The 20700-nt window shown below is 43.6% G+C and overlaps 1 protein-coding gene across 1 annotated transcript; it reads left to right on the forward strand.

Moving 5' to 3' along the window:
* Nucleotides 1–696: 696 nt before the first annotated feature.
* phldb2a (pleckstrin homology-like domain, family B, member 2a) lies at nt 697–12562 on the forward strand. Its single transcript, XM_076102559.1, has 16 exons — nt 697–751; nt 1652–2607; nt 2738–3070; nt 5674–5808; nt 6073–6210; nt 7099–7245; nt 8104–8214; nt 8295–8384; nt 8549–8680; nt 9703–9802; nt 10510–10705; nt 11315–11405; nt 11495–11641; nt 11739–11958; nt 12126–12211; nt 12422–12562. Exons 1-16 carry the CDS (start codon nt 697–699, stop codon nt 12560–12562), a joined length of 3078 nt encoding a protein of 1025 aa, XP_075958674.1.
* Nucleotides 12563–20700: the final 8138 nt, after the last annotated feature.

The raw sequence follows: 20700 nt of genomic DNA on the forward strand, positions 1-20700 counted from the left end.
TCACTGGAAAAATCTAATTTATAATGCTATGAAATAGTGAAAATAAAGCAACATTTGAAGCCGTTAAGCTATAACCTGCAAATATTTGGTATTTTTGTATATATTTGGCTGCTGTTTGAATGAGTGTGAGGGAATACTTTTGAGGACTGCTCATGAGCTTCAGGCTGAAACATAGATTAAGGTGCAGAGCGCTTTCAGACTTGGTTTTTATTGGTGACACTGAGCCAGGCATAAAAGAACTTTCCTCTGGATCTGTTTTCCAACTTAGTCCTTAGGAAAGTTTTTTTTTTCTTTCCGTTTAAATATGCACATCTGAAATATCTGCTTGAATTGAGGTATTGTTGTAGAGTTGTAAGAGGTTGTTTTGAGGGACCGCAAGGCATGGATTCAACTTCCTGTGATGTTGCTTGAATTCTTTTCTTTCTACATTGAAAGATGCTTCTGTTGTTGCAGGAATACTGCTGTGAGGGAAAGTTGAACCGGTTCAGTATATTTGTATTTCAACGGGCGAATCCGTTTCTCACAAGGTACAACCCTTTTTGACAATATTAAGAGCAAAAAGAAGTTGCTATTTTGTTCATGCTGTGGGAGTTTCATATTGATCCTCTCCCTTTTCTTCTTCTCAGGGAACAAAGCACGTAGGTCCCAGCTGACTCCTGCATCCTCAGACTGAATCAGAAAAAGGAGGTCAGTGTGATGAACAGCATGCTTCCTCAGAGGAGTGCTGTGGCCACACTGGGCTACAGCTCAGGTAAGACAACTTTCAAGATACGTTTTTGTTTTCTTGTTATATTTTCTTGATATTGATCACTTCTATTTGGTCATTCAGCAGTGAATCTCACAGTAATCTACAGCTCTAGATTATACATTTCACATGCATTTGGTTGCATCAAATCTGTGCTCCACCCGAGTTCAAAGAACAGATTCAGCTCAATTACAAACTATCATATGTGGAGTAGTTTAGTGCTCCATGAAGCAGGTTTATGGAGTTATCTGGATAACCTGGAACAACTCTTTTTGCAACAGTCCATGTTCAAGACTTTAAGGGCTTCTAGGTTTGGACACATTTTCCTTTTGGAACAAGTTTTGTGCCTATATGATAGGCTGAAAAAACACACAGAATGCTGCGATTTAGCTTCAGCAAAATACTAGCTTTATTCCTTAATGATCTCTGACAAGCAGTTGGATATTAATAAAAAGTTAATAAGCCAAGTTTTATTTGACGCAGCTAACCAGGATTCAATTGAGACAAAGGAGTACAGGATGTGGACATTCTTTAATATCACTACTCTAAAGATTCAGCATCCAGCCACCCGTGATGACTCAGGGCACCGTCCACACACTGCGTGCTCAGATATGTGGGCTGGGGTGGAAGTGAACTCTCTTGCAGTCGAGACTATGATGCATTCTAGCTTGTCTTGGTCCACCAGCATTCTTCCATTTTTAGAAGAAGCTGAGCCACTGATTGAGCCCATGTTTGTGTTGGGCTCAGAACTGTATGAGCGTACATTCTTCACTGGTTCCCCCCCTTACTCAGCACATGAGTGATAGCTGAGCTGGTGCTTATTAAATGGGCTACATTAAACCAGACTCTCACACAGTCCAAAAAGGGACAGGGTTTCATGCTCTGCCAACTCTCTCTTTTCTACAGATTGTGTAAAGATTGAGCGCAGCAGCAGTGGCTCAGTGGGTGGGTCATTGCTGAGGGGCTCTCGCTCTAAGGCAGAGCTACAGGACCTGATGGAGACGCTGCAGCGCAGGAAGAGTGCTCTGGAGGCCAGTTTGAGGGCGGCTGAGTGCAACCGCAAATACCTCAGCGTGCCTGTTGGATCCCAGTCCACCAGGCCGCTGTCGATGCTCGGCAATACTGAACGGCCTCCGTCGGCCTCCAGAACTTTGTCCTACATGACCAGCAGCAGCGTGCCTCCATCGCCTCGCCAAGGTGAACGCCAGCTGAGCCCCAACGGCTTGCTTCGTCATTCCCACTCTCGCCACCAGTCACAAGACAGTCTGCTCCTCTCTAACTCAGCAGACGGGAGCTCTCTGCTCTCCTCTTATGGGCAGCACCTACCTCGCTCTCCCAGGGTCAAAAGTGGAGCAGCCAGCGTGCCGTCCAGCCCTCGCATGAGCCGCAGGCTCTACTCTCAGTGCAAAGCCGCAGGAGACTCCCGGCAGAGGAAATACTCAACTGGCTCCCTCAACAGCCTGGGGATGCATAGTCGTTCTCTGCCACGGCTTCACAACGCAGCAGACCCCCCTGCTCTGTCGCTACCGTCACGACACTCAGTGGGTTCCCACAGAGGCTCAGCAGGGCAGCGGCGTAGTCTCTCCTCCCTGGAGCAGCCACCAGATGTGACAGTACCAGCCAGCATGCCCAGCACTCCCAGGAGGGCCAGCCTGGCCTCTCTGAGCTCTCTGGGTGTAGATATGGATGGGACAGGCTTAGATCTGGACTTCGGAGAGAGGAGGTTGTCGTTTGGGAAGGGTGGGCTGGGTCCAGGACAAAGGGTGGGCAGCATCAGCTCTTTGAATGGCAAAGAGGAGCTGAGAGACTATCACCAGCACCAGAGAGACGAACGACTCAGGGAGCAGAAAGTGCAGAGATTGGTGAGTTTCTGTTTGACCCCGATTCATCCACTTTTATCCTACTTTAACAACTTCTGAACACCTTGTTTGAAAGGAGTTAACAGTAACAACTAAAACGTAAGATAATTAAGTGTGGATCACCTGTCTACAGGAGTGCCAGCGTCTAGAGACCATCTTCAACCTGTGCACTGAGTTTGGCCATGTGGAGAGAGAGCCGGCGGGCTCAGCGGTTTCTGACCTGCAGAAGATCAATAAGGAGCTGGAGAAGCTGCAGGTGTCAGACGATGAGTCAGTGTTCTCCGACTCTCCCAGCAGCACCGCTCCAGAGAGCTGCTTTGCAGCCAAAGCCAGAGACTTCCAACTCGCTGAGGAGCAGCGGGTCAGCCAGCGTCCGCAGAGCGGCTACAGAGAGGCCAGGTCCCACTCACCTGCTATCAGCCTGAACAGCAGTGCCGCCTCACCCTCCACCCACCACAGAGCCAAAGTAAGGTTGTCCAAAGCCATGCCTATTTGACAAGTTATCATAAACATCAGGTCAGAAGGAGATCGACAAATAGGAATTAAATTAAATCACAGTTATAGGTCTAAGAAATATTCAATATTCAGTAGAATTTTCCTCAAAGTGCTTTACAAAAGACCAATAAAGGAATAAACCTGCAACTTATTCTGCATTTTAATTAAATTCATTGTAAACTGAATTAACTCCAAGGACCATCTCAACTACAGATGGGATGATTTTTATTTCAAGTACTACATAAGCTGAGTATTTCAACTCTGAATACATTACATTAGTAAAATCAGCCACAGGTGATCAAATACAAGGACACGTTCTACCACATAGCTACAGCAGCTACTGTGTAGTGGATTATACATGTGACAGAATGGTAGTTTGAGCTGCATTAATTGATATTCTTGGGTACACTTTGGGACAGAATAAACCAGTGTTAATAATATAAAGATATTCTTCATGTTGCTGTTCAACAGAAGCCTTTTCGACAGCAGGGAATTAGCACGTGTAAAAGATTTATTTAATGAAATCTGATTCCCTTATCTGCTTTGGTTTGAGGGTCCTGGTGTTGACTCAGGGCTCACTGAGACACTTGAACTGAACAGAGCTTTTGTTATTATTAACACCTGGGCTTTTCCTACTATGACAAGTCAAAACAGCTGCTTTGAAAAACATTATAAACCTGCATAAAGTAAAGTTTCTTACTAGGCTGTATGACCTGGACTGAATGTTTTTGGTAGAGAAAGAGACATCTGTTCAAAGTGTATTCACATCTTGTCCTCTTATTTGCTTCCTCCCATCTTTTCTTTGCCTTCTCAGTTACTTCCTGCTACAGAGTAAGTGTTAGTGAGTTAAGAGAGGACCAAATTGTGGCTGAGACTAATGGGACAAACCCCTCCTGTGGAATGCAGTGCATCAGACTGCTGATGGCTTGTTGATCTTTGTTTACCTTTTGAAAGATCAGGGTAAATTCTTTCCATTTCCACAGAACACCATTACAAAATCTGGTGCAGATTACAAAGTTTCCATATATACCTAAGAAACAACCAGCCGGGTTTAAGGGGGTAATTTGGTCCAAAAAACCCAAATAAAATCATCATACGTTGTGCAGGCTCTGAGTCATATGCTGACAACACATCCATGGTCACTGGATTTAGTGTGCGTCTTCCAAGTAAACGCAGATTCCTCAAAATCATTGGACTTGTAGTCAAGTTTTTTTTTTACAGTTAACTGTGTGCAGTTTGTACATTTCCTGTTTATGTTCAGATATAAACAGGAAAATCACAGTTGCACAAGACCTCCTGCAGAATATTCACTATTCGGGACTGTGTGAGGGTTAGCGGATTACCAGGCGCTGTGATGGATGAATCTTCAGGCACAGCTTTAACGATTTGACCTCATCTTTTGTCCCATCAACTTTTTTTGAATGTGTCACAGTGTCAAGCCTCGCCGCACGTACTGAGAAGTGAATGAACATGTTTAATTTACAACTATAAATATCCAGAATGCATCAAATACTGTGATTGTTGCTCCCATGCAGGCCCCCCTCCTCCACTGTCATAGTCCTAGTGCTGCTGAGTTACTGGCTCTGTAAAAGTGCAGCTCTTTTTTTCACTCTAGAGCAGTAACAGCCTAATGGTTTGGTCTGGTTTTAATGAAGAAGTCCTCGTTTTGTTTCTGCACTCAACTCGAGGGAACAGGAAATGACTTTATCCCGAGGAGAATTAGTGTGTGCATGGGTGTGTGCGTGCATGCACAACCGTGTGCGGGTGTGTGGGATTGGAAGAATGCTAGTGTATATGCATGGTAAAGACATGCGCTTTTTCCAGATGTTTTGATCTTTTATGCTGAGGCTAAATGGATGTGAAGATCAGAATGTAGTGAACACATCAACACAGGTCATCAATCAATATTCTTTCATATGAAAGATACAACTTTCAAACACACCTTGAAGTTAAAGAAATTAGATTTCCAAGTTGAGACCATTACTTCTGCAGTGTGTCAATTGTGACAGAGGTTTACAGACTCCAAATACCCTTTCTTCCACCATCTGCATTCCTCTGAGCAGTATGTGCAGGACTCACGACCCGCTTGGGAAACTATAAATCCTAGAGCTGCTGACCACATGAACCGTGACCACAAAAACAATCATCCTGAAAGAAAGAATACCTGATAATACAGGCTCTCTTAAATGTACCCACGATTGAGTATGAACGCATGTTTGTAGGATGTTGGTAGACGATGAAATACGTGGGAGTACTTTGGCGTGACTGGAAGTGGAGTGGAATCTGATAGAGATTTCCATTACTGCACCAAGTAGAAAATAATCCTGCCCCTGTTGTCAGCGATCCAGCTTTGGATGAGTTAAAACAGCAGCTGCTGTTTCAAAATTACAGATTCTACAGGCTGGCAAATTATTTAACAACATATTTTACAGTATGTATGGAAAAAAAGAGTTTCCCAAGTTTTAAAAAACTTTTTTTTCATCAAATATGAGAAGCTTATGATGGGGATTTTTCCCAAACTATGAAGTGTCCTGTACAGCCAAGCATTTATATGCATTCCTGATGTCACTACAGGCCTTGGAGAGCGTGCAGCTGAAACAGGAAGTAACGCATATAGAGGAAGAGAGGATTCAAGTTGTGAACAACATCGAGGAGTTGGAGCAGAAGATCAAAGACCTGGACAACCAGATGGAGGAGTCTGTTCGAGAGGTAGACAGCAGAGTGCGATATATAACCTGACACTTGAACAGCTTGATAGTGTTGGTTCTCATGTAGCGTGAGATAAACCGACGACTTGTTGATAACTTAAGAGCATTAGTTTATCACGTAAGCTCATCACAGTAAAGCTGATGAAGTGAGATGCAAAAGTCATGCATTCAGTCTTTGGTTTATCTCGTGCTGTTTGATTGTCTATTTAATCAAGTTGGTTTTATCAATGGCAGTTTTTTTACTCTGTGCTGCTGTTTCCTGCAGATGGAGGTGGAGTGTGCTCTGCTGGAGGGGGAACAGGAGTCGGAGATGACCCAGCTGCAGAGGGAAAAGGAGCTCCTGGACCAACTTAAGAAAAGGATTCATAGTATTGAGAGGACGAGCCACACGGAGAAATCCCAGGTAACATTATAGAACATGATCAAGCCATGGCAGACGTACTACGTGGACACAGGTTCTTAGGCACTAAAGCAACAGCTCAAGCAAACTCTAAGGGATCAGTTCAGTTCAACCACAGCTTCCTCTAACAGGGGCTCAGTTACATTTCCTTTAAAACCAAACAAACTAATTATGTTTCCAAGAGGAAATGCTTAAAACACCAGATCAAGAGGGTTCATTACAAATGGGATCTGCAAAGCAGCTTGGAAAGTTGATTAAAGACCCTCATTGAGAACCGTCCAAATGTGCAACAGAGAACAGTGCAGCAGTAGTTTTCTTGTGATCGACTGGGCAGAACACCTAAACTAACTCAACTGGACAAAACATTCTGTATTCCCCAGAATCAGATCTCATTTATTTCACATGTGCAGTCTGTTTTTTCATTTATTCCCAATTTGTTTCTTTTTGCACCTTTATTATCCGTCTTGACCTTGCCCTTTGTAATCCTGGATACCTTTACTTCCTGTCTCACATTCACAACTTTTGTTCTTGACCTGGTTTCTCTTATACCCACATTTGGGAAGGGCCCCAAATAGTTACCATGTGTAAAACAAACTGTTAGCGCATCTGACTCCAATTTGGTGGAAAACTAAATAACCTGAATTCTTGGAAGGACACGAGATTTAACACTTATTACATTGCCAAAAATAAGACAAATGCTTAAAGTTTAATTAGCATTAAATACTGTGCTAAAAGCACCAAAACTGGTTCCATTTCCATACAGGCATGCACAATTTATAGTTCCTTCTTTGTGCCCATAGTAGATCCGATTCTTACAGAGTATTCTCGTCTATTTATGTGCTGTTATTTATTGTATTGGGGTATTATGTCTGCATCTGTGCTGTTTCTCAGGACACTGAGGAGCAGACTAAAAGTTTGGAGGATTTGGAGTTTCAGAAGCTGGAGAGAGAAATTAATCAGGACGAAGAAAAAGAGAGTCAGAGCCAAGAGCTGCTGCGAGATATCGCCGATTGTCAGCGTATTGCAGTCACACGCAAGGTACGGAGAGTGAGGTTCTATGAGTGTGCATGTAGCATGTGTTGCATGTAATGCTAGCACTGCATCACTTTTAAATGTCTAACATCCAGTCAGAAATATTTACAGTATGAAAACAACTGTATTTTTCAAACATGATGACAGAACACACCTCAACAGTTTCCTTAAAGCAAGTCTTGATCTCAGATTTCAGTAACAGGCCCACAGAAATATCCCTCTTCTCATTTAAGAGGTTGACGTCTTGTCAGTATTGAAAAACCAAAGTGCTGAGTTTGATCTACTTTAAGTTTCTTATATTGTCAGATGAAGTGCATTTATTAATCTGACCTTAATCTGTCAAATCATATCAAATAAAAGATCTGTTGAAGCACATTTATACTCTGTAGAAAGTTTTTGTGGTGATCATTTTAAATATTTGCTTTGTTCAATTACTACATTGTGGTTTGTTGTCGTTAATCTTACTACAGGTTGTGCATGAAAATAAAGCTGCAAAATTGTGAGATATGCAGCACAAAGCATGAACTAATTACAAGAAACAGCAATACCAACAATTGGTAAGCATGAAATACTATTTGCGTAGTACTAAAGAAAGAACTTTCACCTAAGGGCAATTCCACAGAGAGGGGGCAGAAGCAGGGTGAGGATATTAAATGAATGTGTAAAGAAGATGTAGTTGTAGAAAAACAAAAATCTCAGAAAAATGTTGTATTTCCCATTCCAAAATTAGAATTTGCTCTTGTTCCTTCTGCTGCTGCTTCATAATAAAGCACATGTGCAGTATCTGCTAATGTGACAACATTATTCATTTGATAACGTTGCAGGATATTGTGTATTGATATTGTGCTGTTTTGTTTTTCACAGGAAAGACTCATGACGCTGAAGAAACAGTCCTCACAGATTACCTTACAGGCTCAACAAGAAAGAGAGAACTTCCAGAGAGAGAAAAACAATTTGCTCGTCATGCTTCAGAAGGTTAAAAAAAACAACTCTTTGATTTAAATGTTTTAATATTTGATTTCATTTACTTGAAGATCTTATCCCGATGTCTGCAGGAGAGAGAGAAACTGGCGTCTTTGGAAGGAAAGTATGCAGAGCTGTCTGAGGGACAGACCTTCACTAACAACCCTGTAGCCATGAAAGAGGTCGGTTCAAGTTACAGCTTCAGTGGCGCTTTATATTTCCACCAGCAGAGTGCTCCTCTGTCACACAGTGAATGACCAAAGTTTCAATGTCTCTGATGTGATGTCCTGTTATTATTTTCCTTTCTTATCCTTTGTGATTCCTCTGATGTCTGTCATCACTGCAGCACTCTCTGAAGGAAAGGAGAAGAAGCAACAAGGAAAACTCTTGCCACCCGAGTGACAGCCTACCTCATAAGAGGAGCCAGCAGCTCCTCACCTCTTATGGCCGATCCCTGGGACGCACGCTTCCTCCCAAGGTTATTACCTTTTTGTCAAAAGCAATCTTAGCAGCCATTGAAGGCAGTAGGATCAAACTGGTTGTTTGAAAGGACTATTAGTATTTATCTTATTTAAAGCACACTGTAACACTATGGTAGAGGCCTTACAGCAAGAACTAGAAAGGTGCACTCTGTAGAGATCTCTGCCAGGTGTGTCTGCAAACGACCCCTGCTGTACTATGCGATTCAATGAATGCAACCCACAATTGACTAACCCAGACATTAAAGGGCTGTAAGGCGTCATGAAACACACTTCAGTCAAACTCAAAAACAAGTGCCAATGTACGCAAGCAATCGGCTTGAAGTCGTTGTATAAGACATCTCACACAATCTTAACAACAACAACAAAAATGCACTAAGCTGTCTGCACGCGTAGCAGCAGCTGAGTGGGGGCGATGTACAGCAGTGTGCGCGCTTGTAGTTCTGTTAGCTGTTAGAAAAACAACCAAAGTGAACTATTTTCTCCCCAACTGTGTCTCTTGGCACAGAGTAGCAGCAGGGGGTCGGCGATGCACTCAGCTGTGTTATCACTAGTTGCCCCTACCGGCTGGGGGCCTGTGGGGGTGTGTGAGGAGTCAGCAGGCAGTCAATGGCAGTATAAAACAAGCGAAGAAAATGTGAGTCTCTACAACCACTAGAGGTCCTTGAGCATGTAGCCGTAAATGGCCACTCCAAATATGATGCATTTTGCTGCAGCGGAATGTGAGATTAGCTGTGGACAGACGCAGAGGTGCATTAGTGATAATAAAACCTATAACTGTTGTTCTTTTTTAAATGGTGCTCATTGTGATTCTGGACTGCAGAAAAGGGGATTTTCACTGCCCTCATTACTTGTATCCAAAACAATTTTAACTGTTTGTCTCTAGAGAATGATCCACCCAAACAGAAATTCTCCATTTCAGTCTGGCTTGCAACACCCATCCAGCTCATAAAGTTTGTAGTTATGTGAAGGTTGTAGAGCCTGATCCTGAACAGCATTTGTGCTGATGTTTCCTCCTCAGGCCCACTTGCCTCTGTCTCAAAGCTCCAGCTGTGGCAGCGTCATCCCACAAAACTTCAGCTTCTCCCCCCGGGACCTGAGCACCCGCCGCCTGCCCAAGAGTGAGTCAAAGTGCCAGGCTGTCACATTTTGTCTGCATCAAATCTATACTATGTGGCCCGCTTTAAGCCTCAGGCGTTACACATGTAGGACAAGAAATGTTCAACTGATGCAATAATCTGTGGCACGGCACAAAGGGAGCCACATTTAGTCCACATCTGTTATCAAAGACAAGTCTACTGTACATTATAACAGATAGGAATTTGTGATCTTTAGGCAAATTACTTGTTTGCACAGCTTGCTCAAAACGTGTAACACATACAGAGTATCTGTATTGGTAATGGCAGTACTTGTGATCTATGTATACTTCATTAGATATTAGAAGTCATAGAAGATTACATGTTCAGCTACAGAATTTATCACTTATGATGTTAAATTCCCAATTATAATAACCATACCGTTTGTTTTCCGATATCTTTTTGAAGATTGAGAGGGATTTAAGCTAAACAGGAATTCCACAAATGTTTCAGCCTAAAACAGTAGACGGTGTCTAAAATGTATTTTGTTGTTGTTTTCTTTCATTAACTCTGTTTACTTTTCGCATCCCAACAGACTTAATCCTTCTCCATCCAGTTTAATCATTGTAACTTGACCCGGTTGCTACAGACAGATTTTTATTAAATTATTATCACAAGATGCTATCCCACTTAGATCATGCATGCTGAGGGTATTTCCACTTTCTAACTGTAATATTTTCTTCTGTCAGCAGGCAACAGCAATGCACACATGAATGAAGACAGACAGAGAAGAAGCGATTTTTGCAGCAGGATGATCTCTGAGCCCAGCGTGTTCTTGGACTCCTTCACCTACCTGGACCACAGCCAGACCTCAGACACTGTCAGTGTGCACAGCTCTGACAGCCTGGAGACCAGCTTCTCCGCCTGCTCCCCGGACAACATCTCCAGGTCAGAGAGAAAGCAACATGGCGTACAGATGAAAGGTTACTTTGAAAAGTTTAGACGGAGCAAATATGTGTGAGTCAGAAGAAGAAGGGTTGTATTTTTAGAAAAGAAGTGGGAGCATGAAGGCTGCAGAAGATGATCAGGAGAGATATTCAGAAAGAGGAAATGCGTTTGGTTTTTGAAGAGGCTGTGATGCTCTGTGTTTGTGTCAGATGAGAGACAAATATATCCACATGATATCTAGCCCTCCTTATGCTGTCTCACTAACAGTTACATATGCATGAACAAATTCAGTCTCAGCCTTTGTAATGGTGTTTGTGGCTATTTGTTGTGTTTTAGGGGGGAGCTTACAAGTTTGTTTTTTTGCAAATTCAAACAAAAACCTAAAAAATAAATTACATATATTAATTTTACGGTACGTATTTGTACAAATGAGTTTGTTTGCATGGCCTTATTTTTGGTTGTTACAGTGTATTTTATCACCTAGATGTTTTTTTGTTGTTTTAGCTTATGATATACAGTATGTTCCACAAACAGGAGTGTATCCTCCCCTTATCAGAAGAATCTGGTTCTTCTTGTGTTTGACAACTTGTGTTTTCCATTTTCCATCAGCGCCAGTACGTCCAATATGGCAAAGATCGAGGAGATGGAGCGTTTACTCCGAGAGGCCCAGGCTGAGAAACTAAGACTCCTCGAGCATCGGGTAATGGGCCAAACCTAACCAAAACTTCCTGTGCTTATGGATGTGTGTGTTTGATGATGGATGTAATTTACACTATGTGGCTTTTGCAGGAGCGTGAGATGGAGATGCGCAGGCATGCTCTGGAGGAGGAGCGGCGAAGAAGGGAGGAACTGGAGAAACGACTGCAGGAGGAGACAAGCAGGAGACAAAAACTTGTGGAGAGAGAAGTGAAGCTCAGGGAGAAACAAAGATCACAGGTATTTAGAATAACTAACGAGAAGAGGTTGAAATCTGATGTGGGTTTTTTTCACCATAAGCTTTGTGTAAATACTTATTTAATTGCTTTCTCCATAGTCACGGCTGTTGACTCGCTACCTCCCTGTAAGGAAAGATGACTATGATCTTCACGGCCACATCGAGGCCGCTGGACACAACCCAGATGCCTGCTTCCATCTGGCCATCACTGATAAAACCTGTCGAGGCTTCCTGGTCAAAATGGGAGGCAAGATTAAGACCTGGAAGAAGCGCTGGTTTGTCTTCGACCAGAATCGCAGGACGCTCACTTACTATGCAGGTGAGCCACTCTTGCTTTCACTTCTCTGTTGAAAATGTGCAGTTTAAGATGTGAGACAACGTTTCTACAACAGTGATGTCACTTTTAAGCTATGCCGGGATACTTTGGAAGCTGAGACCGAGCTTTGATCACAGTGTTGTTGGTTCTGTTTATGTTCTCCGCTGCAGACAAACATGAGACCAAGGTGAAAGGAGTCATTTACTTCCAAGCCATAGAGGAGGTGTACTATGACCACTTGAAGAATGCACACAAAGTAAGTCAGTTTACGTGCCTGTGTGCGTGTCTGTGATTTTTAGTTTGTGGGATTGTCTACACGCCTCATTTACTTTCAGTAATGTTGACATCTGTTTATCCTCTGCTTTTCTCCCTCCATTTGTCTCTCTCCCTCCCACACATACATCCTCTCACCGCTCCATTCTTATTTCACTGTTTTATCAACATTACATTCACTTCTGCACCCAAGAGCCCCAACCCCTCGCTGACGTTCAGTATGAAGACCCACGATCGGGTGTACTACATGGTGGCTCCGTCGCCTGAGGCCATGCGTATCTGGATGGATGTGATGGTTACGGGTGCAGAAGGACACATGCATTTCATGGTGTAGCAGATCCCAACAGATGAGGGTCCACACCCCTGAATTTCATTAAACGTTGTTGGCGGTCTGCTCGTATCAATGTAACGTTGTGCTGCGCTGAGATTGATGTTCACCAGGTCAACATAAAATGAACTTCTGTTTACACTTGTATTATCTTTAGCCTACAACTCATGCTCAAAAGCACACTTTATAATGTAATCATGTATAATATCAAAACAATTGATATACAGGTTTCGTAATTAAGCTATTTAGTTATTCTTGTTGTACTGAGAGAGGCTGAAGCGTCAGAAAATCTGCACTAATTTAGTAGTTTTTTTTTCCAACTTCCTTAAACAAAATCTCTGCTTGTATCACACTCTCCCTTGTATATTTGGCAGTTAAAACGTGATCAGGAAAGCTTCTAAATGAGCAGAAACTCAACATCTGCTACACGTCTAAATAGCTTTACACACCGATGCTGCTTGTCTTCCTATAACCTTACCTTTTGTGATGTACATATCCGATATCTTCTACTTCTCGTTGGACGTCAAGCTGTATCAGTGGGTCACAACTTCCAGATAAGATCAACCAATCTGTATTTGTGTTTGCAAGAATGCCCATTTTATTATTTTACATTTTTATCTCAAGCATTTCATTGCTGCTGCCAGACTACAGGCATTAGCTGGTATTGTCTGCTTTTGTAAAGCAGGGCTGAATGTCCACCATCCGTATCTCTTCAAACCACATACACGTCTCTTTGCATCACTTTTATTCCAGTGAGTCCTAATTCGGGCTTCACATATGCAAACTTCCGTCATGTAGCAGAGATGATTACAGTCACTTTTCAGGTTTTATTGTTATGAATTATTAGTAGTTGTTGGAAAATATTCTTCTCATAAAAGTAGATGATCTGCCCAAATCACAATGGTACTGTGTTTCATGCCTACCACTGTGCGGTAGGCTAGCACTGTGCAGCTAGCTCCCTCTATAGTAGAGGCTGCAGGCCTGTTGGGATGAGGCCATGTTGTGCAGCAGGGATGCTGTGTATGTACTGCATCACCCGCATGTTACTCCTAAGCTTTTCATTATGTTTTTTCACCAGCAGAGGTCCTCAGTGCAGAGTTATTGCACTGAAATGACGTAATGCCCTCAGCAGTAGGACCATACTCATCAATGATCCATTTAATGCTTATATATCAAATATCTGCATTTATAACACATGCATAATATCTGCTTTTCGGAAGCAAGACAGAAATCACTTTCACAGCACGTTTGAATGTTTTGTAAAATCCATATGTTCGATCTGTATGTTCTTTGACTCTTTACAACACTCTGACTGTGTTTGATAATGAAAAATCACTTTGACAGCAAGTGACCAGCTGTTGGTTTACAGACTGCAGAGAGCAGAGGAGGCTGCGGAGCCGACAGGGTTGCAGATGAGTTGTTGCCCATCCTGGATGCTTCTCAGTGGACGGAGGTATCCGTCATGTTAACATCTCAGCTGCAAACTGCCAACTGTATGAGACACAAGTCTTGAAACCAAACAAATTACTGCATTTCCATATATTTTTAATGAATTTAATATTTTGTATGCAAACAATGACAAGACAATTTTAATCGACTCTATGCTAACGTTTTTTTCAATTGTTGACATTTGTCATGTTTCAATATGAATATGAATAAATAATGTTGATTATAAATCATATCAGTGATTTGGTTACTTTGCCTGTTGAACACTTACAGTATATAATGATTTTATGATTTCTGAAACAGAGTGGGATGAATTGGCTCTTGCTTTGCTGAAGTTTTACTTTGTGTATTGAGTACCATAGCTTTATCTTTACACGGATATAATGTATCATCACGGTAATCTAAGGTCTTATTATATCCTTACACCTTTTAAAGGAGTCGTCATTTGATTTATCATATGTTAGCCATGATTAGAGCCAATTCCAGTATCACTGTGGCATTCTTTTGCTGATTCAGCAGCTACCCGTATATCTGGAAAACAATGTCTCAGATGTTTTAGTAATGTAATATTATCTACAGTACATCCTTTTTTCAATACATTTAAATACATCTCTTTTAGCCTTCATATTCATAGGTGTGTAGTATGTGTGTCTTCGGTTTCACTACATCACAGAAAATTCAGCATTGCTGATTTTGTTCTGCGTGGCTGGTTCAGCTCCGGTCAATGCAAAAACAGTTTGGAAGCAAATTGATTATCAATGTAAAATAAGTCATTACAGTGAATCATTATTCTGAGTGTTATGATTCAATAATTCAATTTAAAATGATGCATAAAGCAATAACGGGTCTTATTAGCATGTATACAGTGAGTGTGCTCATTAAGGCACTCGTGTTTTTTAACTCCTCCTCTCGACACTCGCGGCCCCTCATTGGTTGACCTAGTGGGGTTGGCATGGAAACACAGAATGAAGCATGCTAAATTAGGCTCTAAAGCGGCGCATCGTCTCTCCAGAGGCAGAAGTAGACACAAACATGCAGACCATAGAAAGCCAGGGTGGCCTCGGGGCTCTATGGGTGCTGTAATTTCTGTAACATATTTGGGGCAAAGGGGGGCTGGACTTTAAGACACACAAACAACCTATAAATAGATGTACTCTGAGACAGCTCATTCAAAAGGTTTATTTGTGTTCCCTGTTTGTACTTCACTCAAGGCTGTTGTCACCATCACTTATAAGCCTGAAAGACACACTGCTGTAAAATCATGTGAATGAATGCTGACAAAGGCAGCATTCACTGATTATGCTTGTTTTGGATTTATCTTTTCAAACTACAAGATTCAAACCAGCGGTTTCCTGTAATGGAGAGCATGATCTAATGTATCACGCTGTGTCACAATGTGAGCCCTCATAACCAAACTTTATAAATCTACTTTCCGTTTAAGACCGTTTTGAAACATTTTCCTCCCAAATCGCAGGTGTTACCGAGAGGGAAATCTGTGTTGTGTTTGCGCCTCAGGGGGAAACTGTTCTTTTCTCAGGGAGATAGTTTTACCCTCTGTGGTCTGTATCGGCACCTGATGGGGTGAAATCCTCGTGTTTTTCTGCGGCAATTGATGGGCCTCTTTTCTCAGCTTGCAGCCTCTGGCTTCCTGAAGTACACAGAGGTCTTTCTGTGGCACCTCTGCACTGCTTTTTTTCTGTAAGAAATTCACCCTTTGTCCTTACGCCTTATTCCTAACACCACCAGACTCCTTATAACAGTACCGCATGACTCAGATCAGTGTCCCGTCTGTAACCTGAGGTTTTACTCAGCGCTGCTTTTCAACATGTTTTTTCTACATTTTCTGCATTTGTGCAAAATTAGAGATTCTTTTGTTGACTATAGCTTTTTCTGTTGAAGTAACTATTTGCATGTTGTTCTTTTCTGCAATGATATCAAACTGATATTAAATGTTCAAATCAAATTACCCACTCAGTCATTATGCAGCGCATCCATCGTGTGCATTTCACACTAAGAATAGCAATGACACACATTCCCTAACCCTTTTCCTGATAATAAGGTATGCATGTTAAGCGCTTTCCCTTGCGGCTGATTGGACCGCTGCTGACATTCATGTGCTCGCTTTTCAGGTCAGTGAGCTTTGAGTGTGGATGATGTTGAAATGATGTTCCTATGAGGACACTCTGAGCAAAGCTGTGGTACGATAGTGAGCCATTAGTGATTTGTCTTATCTCCTTCCTTTAACTTTTCCCTGATGCCATCTCCTTCCTCATTCAATTATTTAAAGAGATGATGTTTTATATGATCTCACATCTTATCCGTCTGCAAACTGACACAATATTCAAAAAAAACATGCAGGATATAATTCACAATTTAAACAGATCTCATCTTGCGAATACTCATATTGTTTTATTGATTAAATAGGAAACAGAACAACATAGATGAGACTATACACAGAGATACTGTTCTCATCTGAGTATAAGTGGGATAAGGACGTGCCAGTGTACGAGAGATCCCATCTCAGCATCCTCTCTGTCTCGCTCACAGCGTCCACAGAGCCATTCATAACGGCTGGACATATTCCACTCCTCCATCAAAACCAGTCTCTCCCAGAGTTCACAGTGAGATCTAATCATGTTACATATGAGCAGGCGGACACACAGGCACTGCACAGTTCAACATCTTGTGCAAAAATGAATGGCACGTTTTTCTGCTACATACATCCAAAGATAGGTGTGGAATGTAAATTTGGTTGTTGCATTCATTTAGAGAGCTCCTGCTGTTCTTCTCCAGACATAAATAAAAAAGTAAAAGGACTGGTTTTTATCAAAGAGACTTGCTGGAAAGAAAGACCAAAAGATTTGACGATTCCTACAAAAAGGGGGAGTAACAAAAGTTAAAAGTACCGTAGAAAAGATTTTGAGAGTCTGTCAGAAAAAGCACCTGTAAAAAGGCACTCGCCCGTGTGTGTGTGTGTGTGTGTGTGTGTGTGTGTGTGTGTGTGTGTGTGTGTGTGTGTGTGTGTGTGTGTGTGTGTGTGTGTGTGTGTGACTGTGTTCTCAGAAGACCTTTTTTCTTTTATCCTTAGTCACCGATGCTGCTGTGTGGGACCCCGAACCTTTCCTGAGTGTATGTCCAGTTGCCTCAGCACCAAAGAGCCAGGCTTGTTGCTCCGGCTCCTTGTGGAGATGTTTTGTGCTTGAGTGCTGTCAGCCTCCTTGACTCTGTTACTGTTGCTTATGGTGTAGTGAAGCCAAGAATAATACAGTCTAGAAAAAAGGGTGGTCATTAAGTTAAGAGAAAAATAAGTTGCAAAGCCGTAATCTGTATCATTGATTGATTCAAGTCCATTTATTTATTTTCTTATCTGAGAGCTGCCACCTGCAGCTGCAGGTTTGTTCCCAGACCTGCGGACAGGAACCTTGGACACGGGTATCTTGGTGCGAGAGGATTCTTTAGCTTGAGGGATATGGGAGGCAGTGTGAGACTGTGCGCCGTGCTTCACGGGGATCTTCGAGTCACGCGGTAAACTGGTGAGGACTTTCGGCTGAGGAAGCGGCTGACTCTCCTCCTGGCTGTGTTTTGAGGTGGGCACATTAGCCTCAACATCACTGATTTTATCTTTGCTCCCTGCATCATGTGAGTTGAAACGGGGCCTCTCTTCTTCTAGCACAGGAGTCGGTGGGTCCCGGCACGCTTCATCATCGATATGTTGACTGTCCCGGACAGGTGGCTTGCCTGCTCTGCCCCCTCCAACTACAGGTATTTTGCTTAGTCCAGATGCCTTTACTTGTGGTATCCTTCTTTCTCTGGAGGTGCCCTGGAGGCTTGTTCGTGACTCAGTATGCAGTTCTTCTGTTTTTGACAGCATGGTCTGGGCCCCTGTGCTACTTGGACTAATCAGTTGCTCATTGACTGATGCCTGTCCACTTCCTCTCATTTTAGCAGAGGCTGGGGCCTCACTCAACCCAGCTGTGGGAGTAGAACGAAGAGGAGTGACGGAGCAAGGGGATGGGGTTGGTGCAGGAGGGGCTTTAGATTGAGAAACTGTGACCTGAGCAGGAGGGTCTTTAGATACAGAAACTGGGATACGAACAGGGGCAGGAAGGTCAGTAGACATAGAAATTGGGAGGTGGGTAGGGACAGGAGGGTTTTTAGATACAGAAACTGGGATCTGAGCGGTAACAGGAGGGGGCTTAGATTCAGAAATCGGGGTCTGAACAGGAGCAGGAGGGGCTTTAGATTGAGAAACTTGCGTTCGAGCAGGAGCAGGCAGATCATTAGACACATTAATTGGGATCTGAGCTGTGACAGGAGGGGCTTTAGATTGAGAAACTTGTGATCGAGCAGGAGCAGGCGGATCATTAGATACATGAATTGGGATCTGAGCTGTGACAGGAGGGACTTTAGACTGAGAAACTTGCATTTGAGCAGGTGGATCTTTAGATACAGAAATTGGGATTTGAGCAGGAGCAGGAGGGGCTTTAGATTGAGAGACTGGGATCTGAGCTGGAGCAGGAGGTGTTGGGAATGCTGTAGGAACAACAGCATGAGTGGTAAGGGCTGGGGTCGGTGTGGGAGCAGGGGTCATCTTATCTAAAGAGACTGGTGCAGGAATGTGTTTAGTCATGGGAGGAATCTTATCTAATGAAATAGAAGCTGGAGTCGGGACAGATGCAGAGCAGGGTTGGGTTCTAGTTGTGGCAGTCGGGGTAGAGGAAGGATACTTATCGGGAGCACTTACAAGGAAGGGAGGGGACTTATTCAAGTCCATTGGGCTTGAGGTGAGTGTAGGTTTGGAGAGGGCCGCAGATACCAAGCCTGAGGTCGTAGATGATTGGGGAACCGTTATCACCTTGGAGGGGGGGACCGGTGCGGAAAAGGAGGGTTTGTTTGTAACATCAGAGGGAGGTGATACTATCACTGGGGTTTTAGATTCTCCTGCAGCTGAACTTAGGGAAGGTTTGTAGAAAGTGGAAGTTTGCAGGTTCAAACTGCTAGCTGACTCAAATTTATTAGATGGAGGTTGAGTAAAAGTAACAGGGGTGGGGGGTCTAGGGGTCACTGGTGGAGGTTTAGCTGATGCTGGGGTTGGAGTAGCTACAGGGATAGGTTTACTTACTGAGGTAATAACTTGAGGAGGTGCTGCAACCTCTGAAACCAGTTTGCTAGCCGTACAGGTAAGAGTTGGACTAATGGAAGGAGCCTTGAATACAGTGGCTGGGGTTTTCGGTGGAGCTGTGGTAGCAGTAGAGGTGGAGCTCAGTGTGGATTTAATTGTCACTGAAGGGAGAGACATTATTGGAGCCGAAAAGCCTGTTGATGTTAAAGGGGTAGTTGAGGGTTTTGTTGCGATGGGCGTAGGAGTCGATTTAATTTTAATGCTTGCAGAAGGCTCAGAGTCTGTGAGCTGAGTAGAGTCCGAGCTCAGTTTGACTGAGTGAGTGGTCAAAGTGGAAGATTTGGTAAAAGTCGTGATGATGGAGCACGGCTTGGCAATGGGAGAAGAGGTTGTGGTTGTCCTTGTCAGAGGTGTCAAGGATTGGGTCCAGGCTGTTGTGGGGACGGCTACAGGAGAGGGTTTTGCCGGAGCGGCAGTGCTGATTGAGGCAGAGGTCGGTGGAGATGAGATTATGGGTTTGGAGAAGATCGATGTGTATGATGCCGTGAAATCAGTCACCACAGCACTGATGGGACTGCTGGCTTTCCCCCACTCTGCCTCCACATCAGCCATGATGTCTCCACCCCCTGTGATTGAGTCAAAGGTCAGGAGAGAAGAGATGTCTGCCAGCAAGCAGCTCAGGCTGTTATCACCGGGTACCAAGGGTGGTTCAGATGTGGGGAAAGGTGGCACATGCTCATTAGTTCTACTCACATTGCCTGATGGGGACGTGGCTGCACTGTCCTGTGTTGTTAAGCTCTTGTCAGGCTCATAGCTCTCAGTCTCGGGACTGTCCAGAGAGCGATGCTGGGATTGTGGGGTAAGGGTGAGGTCCTCTTTGATGATTTCCACACTGTTGGCGCGTGAGGACATGAGAAGTGGGCTCGGAGGGGCTTCCTCCTCTTTATCTTTTGATCGGAACTTAACACTGCTGAAGAGACCCTTCAGCCCACGACGTTGCCGACCCGAGGGCTGGGACACGGTGCGGACTCTGCGGTCCCCTGTTCCTCTCGGGCCACCCCTCAGTAACGACAGGAAGCTGAGGGACTGGGCTGAGCTGGTTGAAGAAATGGAGGCGCGAGCAGGAGCCGCAGCCAGAACACCATCTTCACCGAGTGGCTCCTCGTCTAGGTGCTCCCTCTCTCCATGACTCACCTCCTGTCCGTTTTCCCTGTCTTGCTCCTGCTCTGAATCTGGTGATAATCCATCTGCGGTGTTGCTCCTGATAACAGGTGACTTGTTGTTTCCATCCCCTTTGCTTCGTAGAGAAAAGATGCTACCTGGCTTGCGTTTGCCAAACAGCTTGAATCCTTTTCTGATTTTTCCCCTCGACTGGGCTTCACAAGGCGGGGGGTCCGCGTTCTCCGTTTGTACATCCATCTTCTCTCCGTTTGCCCCTTTCTCTGTATCCTCCAGTTTCTTGCTGCAGTTATTTTTCCCCAGCCAGTGGAGCGAGCATCTATATCCAGACCTTACGTCTATCGTCGTCTGCAGCCTTGCTTTACCTCTGTTGCTCTCGGTGCGTTTTCTTTACGGG

Source organism: Anarhichas minor, unplaced genomic scaffold (assembly GCF_050575085.1).
Source record: "Anarhichas minor isolate MPS153535 unplaced genomic scaffold, ASM5057508v1 ptg000027l, whole genome shotgun sequence".
NCBI lineage: Eukaryota > Metazoa > Chordata > Actinopteri > Perciformes > Anarhichadidae > Anarhichas > Anarhichas minor.